The 14,424-nt window shown below is 42.8% G+C and overlaps 1 protein-coding gene across 1 annotated transcript; it reads right to left on the bottom strand.

Moving 5' to 3' along the window:
- Positions 1-204: 204 nt before the first annotated feature.
- bckdk (branched chain ketoacid dehydrogenase kinase) lies at positions 205-13,455 on the bottom strand. The gene is made up of 11 exons (XM_069145817.1): positions 12,961-13,455; positions 11,272-11,340; positions 11,068-11,178; positions 8,634-8,681; positions 7,108-7,227; positions 6,746-6,844; positions 5,727-5,800; positions 4,673-4,801; positions 4,134-4,223; positions 3,765-3,920; positions 205-3,176 (listed from the first exon to the last, which is right to left on the bottom strand). Exons 1-11 carry the CDS (start codon positions 13,351-13,353, stop codon positions 3,032-3,034), a joined length of 1,434 nt encoding a protein of 477 aa, XP_069001918.1. The 5' UTR covers positions 13,354-13,455; the 3' UTR covers positions 205-3,031.
- Between the last annotated feature and the right edge of the window lie 969 nt (positions 13,456-14,424).

The raw sequence follows: 14,424 nt of genomic DNA, 5'->3' as shown, positions 1-14,424 counted from the left end.
TATATATATCACATTTATATCACATTTGGATGACAATATATATATATAAATACATATATATATATATATTTATAAATTTATTTATATATATATATTTATTGTCATCCAAATGTGATAAAAAAGTCACACTATAGCGTGTCGTCCAAAAAGTGAAAAAAAGTTATTCTAGCAACGATAAACGGTACAAATGAATCTCACTCGAAGTTCCAACCAAGTAAAATTTAATATCTACAGAGTTCTGAACACAACAGAAAAACGTGGGAGAAACTAATTTCAGTCTGAAAGACAAAACACTCCATCGCAGCACATTTTATCAGCAACATGTCTCCAATATTTGGCTGTGGACTGGACATCATTTTTAAAATGATTTTTTTCTGCAGATTATCATTTGGAGGTGTAAAACTAATTTGAAACTTAGAGAATAGAAATTAGCTTATGTCCTCTTCTCCCTTAAACATGAAAGTGATTCACTTAATATTTTCAGGAGGAGCAATATTTTTCAGTCTGCCTTCACTTGTTTTGGCCAGCAGGGGGCGTACAGTGAACATTTTAGGATTAATAAGAGTGAAGGATGGCTGTTGAATTCAAAATGTACAAACGACCTTTGACATGTTGGAACAAAATCCTCAGACCATCTTCACTGGCATCAAATAATCCCGAGCTCATTCTCAAAACAGTTCAGAAAGTCCAAAAAAAAAGAAAGAAAAAAAGAGTTTTTTTACAAATCAAATTATGTTTTGAACTCTTACAACTAAAATAACACGTTCACGTCTCTCGGGCTCAAATCTCATTTTGAATTCATTTTATATGTAAACTCAGTAAAAAATAAAGCTCAGGAGACAATTCAACTGTAAATCCAGGTGAACGTGTTAGTTCGTCCGTAAGATCCCAAACATGTGACCATATGTTCATGTGTTTCCCCATAAGGTTGTCTGTACTATGTACGTGACGACTCTAAAGCTTTACAATGAAGTGTTGTGCAACTTTCTCAGAGGCTGCAAGAAAAAAAAAAAAAACCTGCTTTCATGGTTTACACACTTCACAGGTTTTTTTTTTTTTAAATAACAGCTCAATAATCTTAATGCCCTTTCAGATTCAAAACAAAAATAAAAAGGTATAAGATATAGTAACATAAGCTCAGATAAACGTGGCGTTCAGGTTGATCTGTTGGCTGACGGCTCGGGAATGTTTATCAGAACGGAGTGATCGCGGCGACCTTTTCTTTAAGTGCACATTTCTAAACTTCGTGACTCGTCTGCAGGTTTCTTTACTTGTCTTGATGCTCTCAGAGTTTTCTAGATGTTCTTGAGACTACGTCCTGGTTTTGTAAAATCACAAATGTAATTTTTGTGACCACAAATCTGAAAGCAACAATCATGACCACTAATATACCAAAGGGGGCGGGGTCTAATCCCATTTGTAGAACTTTTCTTCACTTAACTATTTCCATTTCCAACTATTTCACATGTACAGCAGAATTGTATCTCGAGAAGGATGTTGGAGCCAGAAATGACCGTATGTGGACGCGCTGGGGGAGGAGCTAGCGGTGGATCTGACCTGATCCGTTTGGACATCCGAGCACACTTTGTCCCGCCCACATGTAGCGGAAACCTGACTGCACCACAGGCCTGTCAATCAAACCTAATTTCTAATTAATGATTTTAGCTAACAACACCAAACTGACTCGTGGAAAAAATGTATTGACTTTGTATTTGATGAGAGAAGTTGAATGGGAGTCAATGGAGCCGGAGCCGACCTCTAGTGGCACTCGGTGGTATTGCAGCTTAAGGCACTTCTGCATCGCCTCGTTATTCAGACCCTGAAGCTACGTCCACTTTTATATACCGTCTGCGGTACGAACATATTTGTTTGAAGCATACCGAGCTCTTTAAAAGTGACAAGTCGTTAGCGAACTCAACCTTTTTAAATTAGACGGTAACGGGCAAAATAACACAAAAAACAAATCACGAGATTTAACTATTTGTTGACATAATGGAGTTGAGATCGTGAGAAAAATCGACCTAAAACGCGACAAATATTTAAGTAGTCAACAGCGCTGTCATTGACCTTCTGAAATGTGATTTCATACAAAACTTACGTTAAAAAATCTGAAGAGAAAAAAAACACTGCAAAAAGACATTATTAGACAATACTTCTCTGGTATATCGTTACGTTAAAGTTGTTAAATGATGTGGAAAAAAGCTGCTACGATCAGTGCGAGTGTCGAGTGATGAAGGCAACAGAGAAGAAAAACAACAGAAACTGAAAAGTCGGCGTGCAGTAAAAGGACGAGTGTCCCAGTAAGGCAGCTGAACATCTCGGTCAGCCTCCCAGAAATACTGCCGAGAGAAGATGTTTTCGTCCCAACACGACAAACTCAAACGTGTTAATGAGCGTTCGGTGTTTTGGCAGTTTTTCTTCTGCGTCGAGCCGAACAAGCCGAACTCTTCTCGCAGGGTTTTGTGGGACGTCGCCGTACCGGATGCACTTTCAGGAGATTTTCTGGTTTTGGACAGGGCTGCTGGAGTGTCTCAGAAGTTTCGTGCGAAACATTTCTCGTTGAAACGTCTTTCTATTTTGAGGCTACGCGACAAATTGACTTCAAAGTGAGCTTCTTTCAAAAAAAACAAAAAAAACAAAGCTCCTCCTTCCTCTCCCGTCATCATCATCATCAACGTCCGCCATCATGCACAGTTTGTCCCGATAACCCAAACATTCAAAAGCTGACACACACACACACTCTCACACACTCACACACACACACACACACTCTCACACACACACACACACACACACACACACACACACACACACACACACACACACACCCCTCTAGAACTTCAAGATGACATGCCACGGGGTACAAAACAGAAAAAGAAATCAACTTGAGAGCTAACATAGCTTATAATCAGTCTAAGGCAAAACAACAAAGAAAGAAGTAGTGGGGTTGGAGACTTTAGGAGCTTTTCTGACAACCCGCCGTGGAGGCGGCGGACCGAAGACGTCCCCTCGGGGGTCCGACGGGGATCTTCTACACTCTGAAGCTCTCTCCTTTGCCGTCGATGTGGCGCAGACGCAGGTAGACGTCGGTGCCGATGCCCTGCATGGACTGTACGGACAGAGAGCCTCCCAGGTACTCGGCGTACGCCCTGGACGTGGGCAGGCCGAAGCCGAACCTGAGGACGAGGAGGAGACAGACGGACGGTTTCAGAGGAAGAACGAACGGAGGCGACCGGCCGATTCAGGGTCGATCAAAAAGTTCAGACCGCTCCTGTTGCACGGCACGAAGCGGCAGGAAGCAACGACCTCCGAGTTCATTTTAATCCTTCATCCGCTCTGGGAAAGGTTCCAGAAAACAGACGGCGTCTTCGACTCCGTGGGAAGCTCCTGTAAGAGCAGGTGTCTGATAAGAAGGAACCCGGCGACACCCCGAAGGAAAATCCCCACAAATGAATTCAATTCAAAACCAGCGCGACACCGAGTTCTACTGGGACCTCCTGAACCGGCTGAGGGTTGGGAGCATTGTTAGCTGTTTGTTAATTTAGTTCAGCAGGTTTTTAGATAAATGATCTGCAGATTTTGGTTGTTATAGTCGAAGTGTCTGAACTTTTTGATCGCACCTCGTACGGGTTTACTGGGTCGCTATCAAGTCTGCTGGTGACGTCACGGTTTAACAAACCCGTCGCTGTTCTCTTCACATCTTCAACACGCTGAAAGAAACACGACGACCGCCGGAGAAGGAGGTTGTGTTGTTTGGTTCTTACCCGTGCATCGGGTTGGACTGGTTTCCACTGTTGGTAATGTTGTTGAAGAAGTTGCTCATGCGGGGGTCCTGCGCGCTCTCCTCGGCCGTGCTGAAGTGGTAGTCCATCACCTTGTCGATGATATTGTGCGGGATGCCGCCTCCCCGGTCTGAGATCCTGAATCAGGAAAATAAAAAGTTATCTTTGGAGCCACAAACCGAACCGCTGTAACTTTCCTCTTCTTTGACGTTGATAGATAAGCGACAGAAAATAAGACCGCTGAAGAGATACTGAACTCAGAATCACATTTTTATCAAACTTCTGGCACTTTAAATGTTCTCTGAGTGAATTTCAACCAGCTACAACAGAATAAAACCTTCAGCTGCTCACCTGATGACAAAATCAATGTCGTTATTGGCGATGGTGATGACCACGTCGGGCACGTTGTACGGGGTGTCCAGGTGGCTCTCCATGGTGGCCCTGAAGGTACAAATGGATGGAAGTTATGGAGGGTCAAAAATTATATACACATTTATATATATTATTTGAACGGTGACATATTGTAAAAAAAAATGTTTTTTATTTTGAAGCAGAACATTTTGGACTTTTTTTTAAAGAATGGTGGCAAACTGTGACTGATCAAATTCAGTTCTATCTATTCTTAGGACTTCACAAAAATGGAAGGTTTTGGTCAAATTTTAGCAGAATTATTAGAACATTTTGAAGGTCTCACAAGCAGCACTGAAAATTAGATCTTTTCACATAAATAATTCATAAAAATTACAAGAAATTACAGAAATTATGCCAAATTGTGGACCAGGTAGCTAAATGAACGGATCTGAAATGATCATATATGTAGGCGTAATAAAAAGTGGAGATTTCCATCTCCATGTCTTGAGGTAATAAAGAGGAGCTGTTGCCATGGTTACCTCATGGCGTTCTTGAGGAGCTCGGGCAGGATGTAGTCCAGCGGCAGCGGGATGAAGGGGAAGCGAGCCGCGACGTGTCCGTTGATCCTCACTCTGGGCGAGTTTCCGTACTGGTGTTCACAAAGACGTCTGTCGGACGCGAAGGAACATTTAACGAGATTAGAAACATTCGTTCAGACGGCAACGCGGCCGGACTCAAAACACAGGCCGATGCTGTTGTGGCGTCAGCCACAAGCGCTAATGATTACCGTCCTGGTTTAGTGTGTCAGCACACACCGAGCACAAAGAACAGCTCACTAACAAAGGACTGAAAATGTTCATGTTGATCTGATGATGTTGAAGCCGTTTACAGACTTTTAGTACTTTCACTCAAGTAAAGGACCTACATTTCTTTTGTCCAACGCTGTTTAACAAAATTCTTTCTTTTCTTGTTCCTGCAGTTCAGTTTAAAACTCTAAAAAGTCTTTTTTTTTTGCAATTATCTCCTGAAAAAAAGGAAAGTTTCTTTGTGCTCATTTAAAATCTTAATTTAAAGGGGCGGGCCTACGATATTTAAAAACCTCCAGAGCTGAAAGATACTGAAAACAAACTTTACAGTGAATTTTGAAACAGATTGTGTCCAACAACTAAATTATACAAATTCAATATATTTGCATATTCATAAATTCTGGAGTTCAATTTAAAGTATTTTTACAAGATAAATTAATATTGTTTATGTGTGAAAAATCCTTATCAGACACAAAATATTTGTCAAATTAAACAAATTTACATCTTACGTGAGGACGAAGCTTTAAATATTAAATATTCTGTTGTACATGTTGATTTAAAACCGGACACGACTTCCCTGCTGACTCATCACTCGTCCGCTCACAGAGGCAACTTTCTTTTAAAAGATTAGAAAAGGCAAACAAGAACGAGCTCGTATCTGGTTCACAGCTCCTGAAGGTTTATCAGCTGACCTCTGACTCCGCCTCAGTCAACACGGCGCTCATACGGAGGCAGGAAGTCATCGAAAGGTGATGAGCAAACAAAACGGCGGCAGTCAGTCGCTCACCTGGCAAAGTCCACCCACTTCTCAATGATCTTTTTGGGAGAGAGACGTCTGCATATGATCCCAACAAAGTCAGGCTGAAACAACAACAGACACGTTTCGTTTAGGTTTTTTTTACTTAAATCAAAGAATTCTTTACTTTTATTAAACCTTTTTAATGAATCATATTCGATCAGTAATTTTAATTGTGCCTTCACTGTATGCTGTAAATCCTTCCCTGTAATTCATGAATACATTACTTCCTCAAATTTACCAAAAGACTCTTCACCCCACCCTCCATTTCCTGCTGGTTGGGAAACATTTACTAAGAACTGCTGTCACCAGCTGTTTTAGGACATTACTGCGCCTTTCTTCAAATTACAATTGTATATATGCGTCCTGTTTTTCCAAGATGTTTTTAAAAGAATCCATAAACAAGGTGAGAAAGTCACAAAGCAGATGGTTTTGGTCAGACTGGAAGGTTACGCCGACTTAATGTTGGAAGGCAAATGTGGCATGAACAATGTCTGAACACTTTAGTTTGTAATTCCCAACCTGAACCGTCAGACTCCACGCTCAGATTATTGAATTATTCCAGCGGCTTGGAGAGGGTCGGGTTCTGCGCTGCGGTGGATCCATGAACTGTGCAAGGTGGCGGGGCTATTACACAGACAGGTTTTAAACCTGGATTTAGACCGGTTTACAGACCGGATTGAGACCAGTTTAAATACTGGATTTAAGACTAGATTTAGACCGGTTTAAATACCGGATTTAGACCGGTTTAACGACTGGATTTAGACCGGTTTTGGACTGGTTTTTAGAGCTATACTTCCTTCACAGTTCAGCTACGCTTGCCACAATCACACAGGACATTCATATACGTCCCAAACCACTTCCGAATGTGGTCTCAATGCATTCTGGGTGCGTTCCCACCTGTAATTTTAGCTGACCGGTTGTGAACCAAACTCCCCGTGAGGGATCAGACCGGATATTAACGGCAGGTTTACAGGGTCGATCGTAATCAGAGAAACAGCGAGACGTACGTTCTCTTCGTTGAGGGCGAGGTGGTGCGTGGCCAGCATTCGGATTCCCAGACGAGAGCACAGCGTCGTATCCAGGAAGCTGCGGATGATCATCTCATCCTGTAACGGCAAGAACAAACTGGCTGACGATTCACACACAAAAACTCAATTAAAATACAACATTGGTACAAAAACCGTCTGGTGAAACCAACCACATCCGACGGGTAACGAGACTGATGTGCTAAAAAAAAAAACTGAAATATTAACTACAATCACTGCTTTTAAAGTCTGAATTTAAACCTTTAAAATAATCTCTTCAACAACTGAAGGGACTTTAATGATCCGTCCTGTAGTGACAGGTGGACGATCCGCTCCGCCGGTACCTGGATGTGTCGGCGACACTCCCTGAAGCCCTGAGCCAACATGGTGACCACGTCTTTATGGTCGTCCAGCAGCTGCTGCACCAGCTTACAGAACCGAGCCTCCACGTCCTGATCCTTGATCTGCCGACAGAGAGGCACACATCACTTATAACTCATCCAACTCTGACAAACTCTCGAAGACGTCTCCCGGTCTTCTGATCCGTTGCTGCTTTAATTCAGTCTCATCGTAGACAGGAAATAATAATATTTATGTTACAAATCCTTTATTTGTTCAGCAGATTAGAGGATTCAAAAAAGACTTTACAGGTGACTGAGAGGCTGATAAAGGACACGGCCGTGCTGTATCAACAAATTAACACCGTGGACATTTTTAGACGTTATAATTTAGTGTGATTTAATAGATTTATTTTTTAATTATCCGAGGCTCAAAGGATTCGTGTTAGAAGTATTAATTAATGCTCCACTCTGGCTGTTTGTTTCAGGTTGGAGGGATTTTGTTCTCATTCCCTTGAATATCTCAGGAACACTTTGAGGGAATTGGGTCAAATTTGGCAAAAAAAAAACATTCACTTGATACCAAGGAGTAACTGATTTCATTTTGTGGGTCAAAGGTCAAGGTCACCGTCACCCCAATTCAACACATTCACATGATATCTCGGGAACGTCTGGATGGAATTTCTTCAAATGCGGCACAATTGTTCACTCGGCCTCAAGGATGAACTGTTTAGAGTTTGGTGGTCAAAGGTCAAAGTTCAAGGTCACTGTGACCTCACGTTCTCCTTCATCCGTCTGTCTGGTTCTCGTGAACACAATATATCCAGAAGGCTTTGAGAGACTTTGTTCAGATTTGGCAAAAACATTTACTTGGTACCAACGATGACCGGATCTTGGTGTTTAAAAGGGTCAAAGGTCAAGGTCACGGTCACCTTACATTAACCCATACTTGTGATTTATAAAGGGTCAGAAAGCTCCGAGCAGAGAAGATCTGCAGGGACACGGTTAGACGGTTGTTTCTACTGAATCTGATGCTTCTTTTGTTTTAGCCGGCGGAAAACATTTCAGAAATGAATTTCAGCACAAGCGAGAGGCTCCATCTAAACGGAGCAGGAGAGAAAACATGTTCGGCAGGTCTGTCAGTGGAACATGGGAACGAGGTGATATATAACGAGTGTCTGCACATTAAAAGCAAGGTTTCACCCGCAGTAGCTCTTCCATGTGATTCTTCTGTAAACACTGCGTTGTTATTGGTTAAGTGAGAGAGGAGGGAGCGCTTCCTCTCAGATCAACTGACAATAAAATTAAACATTAGCGTTCAAATGATTCAAATTTAAGAAAACCTAGTTATTAGTTTATTTAGGTTAAGTCAGATCAACCAATCCTGGAGCTGCTTTCAAAAGTCTTCACAGTAAATGATCACACTTCCTGTTTACGAAGTAGCTTTCTGAGAAATTAAGAACATCTGACGTGTGTGTGTGTGTGTGTGTGTGTGTGTACTTCCATTTTATGTGTGCGCTTGTGTCACTCACCTGCGGAAAGTCACTGACTATGTGGTAGGCTCTGATGTACAGTTCATGCTGTAAGAAAACAGAGGAGAGGTGCAGGTCGGAGTTAGACTGATTCTCTGTGATCGACCATCCAACCAGCCCTGATCACCGGGCCCCTGATCACCGGGCCCCTGGTCACCGGGCCCCTGGTCACCGGGCCCCTGGTCACCGGGCCCCTCGACACCGCTGCACATGTGCAACACTTCAGGGAACTTCAGCGGGACGAGTCATCTGCGTTACCAGCAGTTGAGCAACTTTTCCCAGCAGGAGAAGTTTTGTTTTTCCCTGTTAAACTCAGTTTAAAATGTCTGGACTACATCAGCGCGTGCTTCATAATCTGGATGTGGACCAACCGGACACCAACCAGTACTTTGTTTTTGATCCAGGAGCCGACAGTGCGAGTAAATCCAAGCTGACCTACATTACAAAGTGGTGGCACACAAAAGGAGGTCCCGCTTTATGCAACCCGGCGCGGAGAAACACGCCGACACCAGAAAGGAAAGAATGTGGGTGAAGGTTCATCGAGACATGCCGAGGCCGCGGAGCGCTTATAGAAGCTGTTGCAGGCGAAAACAGGCCGAGAGGGAACAGAGCAAAAAAAATAAAAAAAGGGGACACAAGCGCGCTCTGATATCATCTAATGGAGACGACGCTCGGTTTCAGAGCAGCTGAAACTTGATCTTCCCTCGCATCTGAATGCAGGAATTTTGTTTGTCCAAACTGGTATTTGGAAAACTTGACGACAACAACAACAACGTGCCTCCAGCTGCTGCTGAACCACACACATTACTTGGGACACTTTCTACTGAAATTCAATGAAATAGTTCATACGACAGGCCTGAAGCACACGTGAAATGAAGAAATAAATCACAACCAGTGAATACAACACATTCAAATCACTTCCATGTGTCAGATTAGCGCAAATCTATTCATATCAGGGAGGTTCACTGTGAATAAAATCAGGGTTTTTTGCATTAATATATTCCAGATTGTGCTTTCTGCAAACCATTTCACCCCTCTGAGTCCTGAGCAGTTCGTTTCCAGCTACTGCACATGTTGAAATGTTCCCACACTTCCCGCCTGTAGAAAGCTCTCGGGTCCACATGACTGTCGGTCTCAGCCGAGTCCTTCAAGGCTTCTCTGTGTACTTGTTTCTTTCCATGAAATATATCTATTTATAGCTCAAACTTTGGCATTTTTACATGCTCAGTGCACACGATGAGTTCAAGGACAGTCGGAAATTTGAATTAAATGGTGTCATTTTGGTGATTTTCAGGACGAAAACATGTCTTTGGAAGCAGCTGGTGGGTTGTGGAAGTTCAGAGGGTTAAAATGACTTTTTATAGGCTTTCTTTGCCAATTAACTGCAATGTCAAGCCAACACAAATACTAAATACGGTTTATGTTATACTGAATGTCACACCAGTGCGTCTGCAGGGACGACTGCTGGTATAAGCGAAGCACAGGCTGCTCATATCAACTTCCTGTAATCTAGTCCACACTATTCACACACACCTCTCTTTGTGTAAATAGTGAATGACTGCATTTATAGAAAGGCATCAAGTTACCATACAAGGTCTGCACTTTGGATCGTTGCAGCATTTCAACCAAGAGCACAACCTGCTGAAACACAAGCATCCCTCCCCCAGTGGGAGTGTTAGAGGAGGCAGCGGAGACCACTGTCCGGATGAAGACAGACTCTCCTGTGCACAGGTGTAGTTAGCTTTGTTCAGACTGCAGGACAGATTAGTTCTTTTTTGTCATATCCAGATTGTATCTGGATGATTTTTGAAAGTCAGGACAGTAAACAACATTAAAACATTTGCAAACCACGTCTGGGGGCGGTTGAAGGTTTCTAGAGATGATTCTCAGTCCAGACGTTCTGCTGGCTCAGTTCAGATTCTGTCCGTCGCCATCTTTGATAGTTCGGAGCGGTTTGGAGCAGGAAGTTCTAAAGAATGAGGGATTATTTTCAGATGGACCTCCAGAAAACTAATAAGAAGGAGTGACTTTAGCTAACAACACCGAGATAACTGATGGACACATTTTATTCACTTTGGATTTGATGAGAGAAGTTGAATGGGAGTCTATGGAGCCGGAGGCTTTTTAGAGCCGACCTCTAGTGGCACTCGCTGGTATTGCAGCTGAAGACACTTCTGGATCGGAACCATTTTACAGACCTGAAGCTACGAACACTTTTATAAACAGTCTGTGGGACAGACGCACAAATAAACTTGTCTGTTGGCATTTTGCCTCCACATTGGAAAGCTGCGTCATCAAGCTGCGCTCACGCCGTTGCCACGGCAACCCACGCAAGATAAGTTGGCAAATCTGATACGATTCACCTGCAGTCAGAACAAATCCGTTCTTGAATCTGTCAACCGCACCGTGTCCGAGCGGTGCGTCGCGTTCTTACCACTTGCAGGATGGTCGGGTTGCAGCCGATGATGAAGGGCAAACTGCGGAAGCCTTTGATGCGGTGGGCGATCCGTACCGGCAGCTCCTTGTGGAGGTACTTGGCGCTGCTCTGAGGTCATAAACAGAGAACGGCTCAGAGTCGCACCGACCGGTCGGCTTCTCGTTAATCACTCCGAACCGCCGGAGCGGCTGGAATATTTACCAGGATGTGGTGTCCCTCGGGAGACTTCCCAGAATACAGCAGGGTAGCTAAGGTCAGCCGCACGGAGGCCTGGTGACACATTGACGGGAAATCAGGAACACACTCACAACCGCAAGTCATGCTGGTCATTACAAAAACTAAACAGCTGTCAAACATGGTCTTTTTTTCATACCAGTGTTTATACATGTCAAGAGTTTATTGCATATGTCTGCGAACAAATAACAAAAAAACTGCCTGACAGAAATATCAAAGATGTTTAAAGTCATTCAGAATCAGAGTTGTCATTTCTTTAGCTGTAAAATGTCCCATTTAATTCACACAATGTCAAAACTCTTTATAATCTAAGGGATGTGTATGAATATATCACATTAAATAACTAATGGTAGCCTATGAATCATTTTCAGATATTATAATTTAAATCAGTATTGGTTTCTACAACAACATTTGGACTCTTTCCAGAGTTTGACAACAAATTTTGTGTCGAACTTCTTTCGGTTCCCCAAAAAGTTTTTAATCTGACGTTTCTCTGCTCAAGTTTAAGGTGCATAAAAAAAAAAAAAAAACTTGTATAATATAACTGCATTAACTGATTAAAATAACTGTTAAATATGTTTTGAAAATGTAGTTTCACCTTCATAACTGATAATCCTGGAGGCTTTACAGACTTTTACCACTAACAGATATGCAATATTGGATCATTTTCATCAATAAATAAACAACAAAGAATTAATAATTTTGGTCTCATTTGTTTGATTGGGTTTCTTTTCATCTAATTTTAGGACTTCACCAACTCTGAAGCACCACCTGCCCGTATATGTCGTTTAATTTTGGTCCATCTGTGACACAATAAATCCCCGTCAGCGTTGGGCAGCAGTGGGATGTTAAAGTATTGAATTCACCGTGTAGCTTATTTTCCTGTGAAGAAATATTTTCATTGTTGTTTTCTTATATTGTGTGAAAAAGCTGAAAAGTTGTGCCCAAAAAATAGAAATAAAAAACACCCGACTGACTTCCCATTAACTGGGTGAACTCATCTGTGTAATTGAACACCATCAGCTCTCTCTGGGTCAATATTCACACGTTTTATAGTGGAGCTCAAATTACAGCTCAGCGTGGACAACTTCTCTTTTTACGTCCAACATCACATGTTTTAATTTGCCTGAAAAAAAAATAAATCTCTGCAGCTGCGTTCAGGTGTTCAGCGGCTGATATTCAAATAGCAGCTCACCTAACGGGTTTTGGAAATTTCACGTTATTTAAGATTAGTTTTATAACTTTTCCATGTAGTCGCCATCTTTAACTATAAAAATCACCAAAAATATACATATATAAAAGCAGCTTTCCGTGTTTCCATAAACGCCCCAGCTTCCATTTTCTGGGATTTAATTTCGACCTTTAAACGCGGACAAGTCGTTTGTTGGCGACATTTTTTTCTTCATGTTGGAAAAAATAAGGAGAAGCTGTCGGTTCAGTTCAAAAGCTGCACATTTATTGATGTAAACGCGGACGGACCGACCCGACCAGGAGGTTTGGGGATAAACGGCCTTTTCCGTCGTCCCTGAACGCGGCACAGCCCATGCTAACGGTTAGCTCGGCTGTCAGCTACCAGCTAGCTCCAGCCTCGTTGTCCCCGTTAGAACCAGAACTTGTTCACAAAGAACCGGGAAAAGGACAAAGTCGGTTTCCTACCTTCTCCGCGGACACATCGATGGCGGACTGGTTGTAAAAAGACGTGACAGTCTTCGACCTCTCCCTGGCCATCTCCGAAAACCCCTGCATCGACGACGTGGAGCGGAACCGGGGGCTCCGCGCCGCTGCTGCGTTGGCGGCGGCGGCCGGCAGGAGGCTGCCCGGCCTCGGCCTGGCCCTGCCGGCGGCGCCGCTCAGCATCTCCGCCGCGATACCCGCCAGTCCCGGACGCATTTCGTGTTTGTTTGTTTTCGGAGACGAGCTGTGAGTGTGAACAGGGCGGCCGTGCTCCCGCAGTAACACCCGGGTCGTGCGGCTGCTACGAGGCCATCGGGGTCGTTGTGGCGCACAAAGGCGCGGATATGAATCCAGTCCGGAGAGGGGGGCCACCATTGGCCAGGCGGGGGAGCGAGCAGGAGGCAGCCCAGCCAATCAGCGGGGGGGCCAGGGGCGGAGCGAGGCAGCATCAACCCCCCCCCCCCCGGGCCCCCTCCTCCGCTGCAACGGGCCGGGGAGAGGCGGTACCCCCCCTGCCCCCCCCCCTCCGTCCTCCGTCCACTTAAAATGTTGGGGTTTTTGTGACTAATCAAGAAAACAATACATTTTTCAATAAATAAATAAATAAAATAAAAGTAGAATATTCTAGTAGTATTTTCTAAGTTGGGTTTTCTTTAACTGTTCTTAGGAAAAATCTGATGAAGTTTTGGGTCATATTTATCCAGAAATACAAACATTTCTGAAGGCTTCATTAACTTTAAAGCTTTTTTATGTTTTATGAAGTTTTTATGTTCCTTCATATTTGTTTTTATGTGAAACACTGCATGTCGTTTTGTTGCTTTAAAACACTTTGAGCTGCATTTCTTGTATGAAAGGTGACAAAAAAAGTTTATTATTATTAAAAATAAATTTAATTTCACACTAAATTTTTTTAGTGTAGTTTTAATAATCACTATAACCGTTATTTTATCTATCTTGTGAAGTATGTAATCCAAAACTAAACCAGGAGAACTCACCTTGAACAGCAGGTGAGTCACAAACTGCCTTTAATTAAGTGTCTGACTTAAAAAGTGGATATCTTCAGACAGAGACAGCTCATTTACCTTTTTTCTTTTTGGCATTAAAAATAAATACCTTGAATTATTTAAATTACCTACAGAGGTATCTTTACTCAGAGTACGGCAGCAGATGGTCGTCTTACTTTGACGCAACTGACGTGGGATTAAAAAAGCACAATAATAATAATTCAATTTTGGACGATAATTATGACAGAAAGTGACAGAAAAAACTCTTCTGTCTGAAGGAATGTGATTGCAAAGAGTAAAGAGTAATAAATAAAGCAGAATAAAGCACTATGATGTTACTCTAGGGGAACATAACCGTCTATCTTACATTTAAGGAGATGCAATGTTGGTCAAATTAAGCAGCTTTCAGAGGAATTCATTCTGAGCTGTGATTTTGTTCAGG

This window comes from Embiotoca jacksoni, unplaced genomic scaffold, assembly GCF_022577435.1.
Source record: "Embiotoca jacksoni isolate LCO1_2020_lvr unplaced genomic scaffold, fEmbJac1.0.p SCAF_13, whole genome shotgun sequence".
Taxonomy (NCBI): Eukaryota; Metazoa; Chordata; class Actinopteri; family Embiotocidae; genus Embiotoca; species Embiotoca jacksoni.
The sequence above is the reverse complement of the archived record's forward strand: the minus strand, read 5'-3'. Positions and strand labels throughout refer to the sequence as shown.

Excerpts from the sequence above, each read along its gene's own strand:
- bckdk (XM_069145817.1), bottom strand. The coding sequence starts at position 13,353 with ATGGTGGCCCCCCTCTCCGGACTGGATTCATATCCGCGCCTTTGTGCG. Across the intron at positions 11,179-11,271 it reads CCGAGGGACACCACATCCTG|AGCAGCGCCAAGTACCTCCA; the intron begins GTAAATATTCCA and ends TTATGACCTCAG. Across the intron at positions 5,801-6,745 it reads TCGCCCTCAACGAAGAGAAC|CCTGACTTTGTTGGGATCAT; the intron begins GTACGTCTCGCT and ends TTGTTGTTTCAG.